The sequence below is a fragment of the Austrofundulus limnaeus genome, unplaced genomic scaffold (assembly GCF_001266775.1).
Source record: "Austrofundulus limnaeus strain Quisiro unplaced genomic scaffold, Austrofundulus_limnaeus-1.0 Scaffold853, whole genome shotgun sequence".
Classification (NCBI taxonomy): Eukaryota; Metazoa; Chordata; class Actinopteri; order Cyprinodontiformes; family Rivulidae; genus Austrofundulus; species Austrofundulus limnaeus.
In genome coordinates this window covers 110,235-112,857 of record NW_013953255.1, presented here as the reverse complement: position 1 = coordinate 112,857, position 2,623 = coordinate 110,235, and the positions used below count along the sequence as shown (strand labels likewise).

General features: G+C 38.8%; 1 protein-coding gene across 1 annotated transcript in view; it reads right to left on the bottom strand.

Moving 5' to 3' along the window:
• sacm1la (SAC1 like phosphatidylinositide phosphatase a) overlaps nucleotides 1-2,623 on the bottom strand; it is a gene marked incomplete at its 5' end in the record, with an annotated part of 22,518 nt that overhangs the window by 17,026 nt on the left and 2,869 nt on the right. The window contains 3 exon segments of the mRNA XM_014029101.1: nucleotides 772-873; nucleotides 996-1,029; nucleotides 1,101-1,160. Of these exon segments, the coding sequence (XP_013884555.1) occupies nucleotides 772-873; nucleotides 996-1,029; nucleotides 1,101-1,160 (196 nt within the window).

The window sequence follows — 2,623 nt, the reverse complement described above, 5'->3', positions numbered from 1 at the left end:
GGATGTATCGTATCGTGACCCCTCTGTTATGATATGTATCGTATCGCCAAATTCTTGCCAATACACAGCCCTAAATGCTACACTTACTCTCTGGCGCTCAAGAGGTAGAGGAGCCAAATGGCTGGCTCACTGCTGCCAACTAGTGGTCAGAGGCTGAACTACAACATAAAAATGAACGGCTGGCAGGAAAGTTGACATTTTAAACCTTAATTAAAAATCGATACAGGGCTTTAAAATATCGATACAGTATCGGGAAATGAAATATCACGATATTTCAGTGTATCGATATTTTCTTACACCCCTACTACTTGTGGTGGTGAGGATGGACTTTGAACAATTTTTAATCATTTGTTACTTTCATATTACAACATCAATGAAGTTGTGTTGGGATGTGCAATCTTATTTTGGTACAATTTCACTGTCTTTAGTTTGTATTTTATCTTAACATGTGAATGAAAACAGATGTCTAATGTCTAATAAAGTATAAATTCACATTTAAACTTTATTTTTCCCAAGTGAGCCAGTTCAAGAAGCCATCTACTTCAGTTTGGACATCATTTTAAAACTTTTTCACAAAACCTTAACCCATAAAGCTGCCAAACTATTCCTTTAAATTGAAATTTTGTTGCAAAATGCCCTGAATTTCTTTTGTGATTTGTTGCTGAGTAAATTAAACAGAATGAACTTCTGTTTTGTTATTTTTTTACTACTGAGAGTTATTACTACTAAGGTTATAATGACCTTAATTTAAACCTGAACAAAAACTTTTACCTCTCACGTAGTATCTGACGCCGGCCCGGAAGCAGCTTCTCCTGGATATGAGGATCCACTCAAAGATTTTCCCATTTATACGACACAGTTTTATCACAATGACTGCACCAGGGAAGTTAAAGAAAGGTTTTAGCCCTTTTCTTTTGTTATCTTAAATCATTTGCAGTTTTGTGTAACAAAAACTGATTATAAAATGTTAAACAGCACAAAGCAAAAAAGGATACATCCATGGACAACAGGTAAGGCAAACCTGTGAAGCTATGGAGGAATAGTTATAATTAAGTGATGAATATAATAAAGGAGATTTCTTACAGAAAACCAGCAGTTACCTCTGGCTGCCCAGCCAGTTCTCTCAGCAGGTTGCCGTTCCACACAAACCTCTGATCTGCCTTCAAAATCACAAACAATTCAGCAAATCAGCCCAAAATGCATCCCACAAGACTTTAAAATCATGATTTTAAATTATAACACACCTCTTCTAAATATATTTTTAATAATCAGAATTATTATAATATTTAATTATCTCCATGAGTATTCAGGATTTTTGCAATAACTCTTTACTTTCACTTGATTTCTGCTGAGATGTTTCAACACTTTCTTTGGTTTAAATTACCCATGGTAAGATTTGGAAAGATGCAAACTTCATAGAAGGTCTGATAATCAGAGCAAAAACCACATGCCAAAGGAAGTGTCTGCAGAGCTCAGAGACAGGATGGTTTCAAGGCACAGATCTGGAGAAAACTACTAGATTTGGCTGCACTGAAGCTTCTGAGTGGCCTCTGATTTCCAGATAGTTTTGGTGCAACAGGACTCTTCCAACAGCCTGAACACACCGAACAGAGAGAACCTGATGCTCACTTCTCACTGAGTTTCAGAGATCCTGTATAGATTGGGGACCAAGTCCCAGAAGAATAACCAGAACTGCAGGTTTCCACTGATCTGGGTTTATGGTAGAGTTGCTCAACAGAAGCCTCTCCTTAGCAGGAAACACATGAAAGTTGCTTGAAGGACTCAGACTACGAGGAACAGGATCCTCTGGTCTGATGAAATCAGGGCTGAGCTGTTTGACCTCAGTTCTAAACATTACTGCATATCTGGAGGAAAAACACAGGACTTCTCAGCACCCAGAGGGTCAGGGTTGACAGCAACCTGTTCCACAGAGTTCAGAACCTCAGAATGGCTGAAAGTTCAACTTCCAACAAAACACTGAGCCACAGCACACAGAGAGGGCAGCACAGATGTGGTTTAGGGGCAGAATGTCCTAGACTAAACCAGACAGTCCTATTAAACATTTGTGGAGAGAGCTGAAACTGGCTGCTCACCAAAACATCTCTTAAACAAGACTGAGCCTGGCAGGATTCACAGAAGTGACAGGATGAAAATCCACCAATCCTGGTCAGCTGAGCAACATTTGTTGCATCAAATCCAGAAAAACTAGACCAGAACTGCTGTCGAAGATGGTTCAACTCCGGACTAAGAAAAGGCTCTGAATACTCATGGAACTCCTATTTCACTTGTTTCTTTAAATGAAGTTACAGTACTGTGTACATCTCTGTTTTCACTGTGTTGTGACTTCAGATTGTTATTGTTGATGTGTCTGCTGTGTGAAAAGGAATAATAATTGATCCTTTTATAGGGAAACCTGACTAGTTACAACATTTGACATTACTTGATAAACATTTACTAAAAATACGGTAGACCTGTGTTATTAACACCACAAAGCATACCGGTTAAATGGTGATGTTTCCTCTGCCAGTGCGAGGCTGCTAGCGAGCTATATCCACCCTGAAGGTTAATCTTGGACAATATCTGATGATCGACTCTTTTAAATGAAACCAGAGAGCGTTGACAG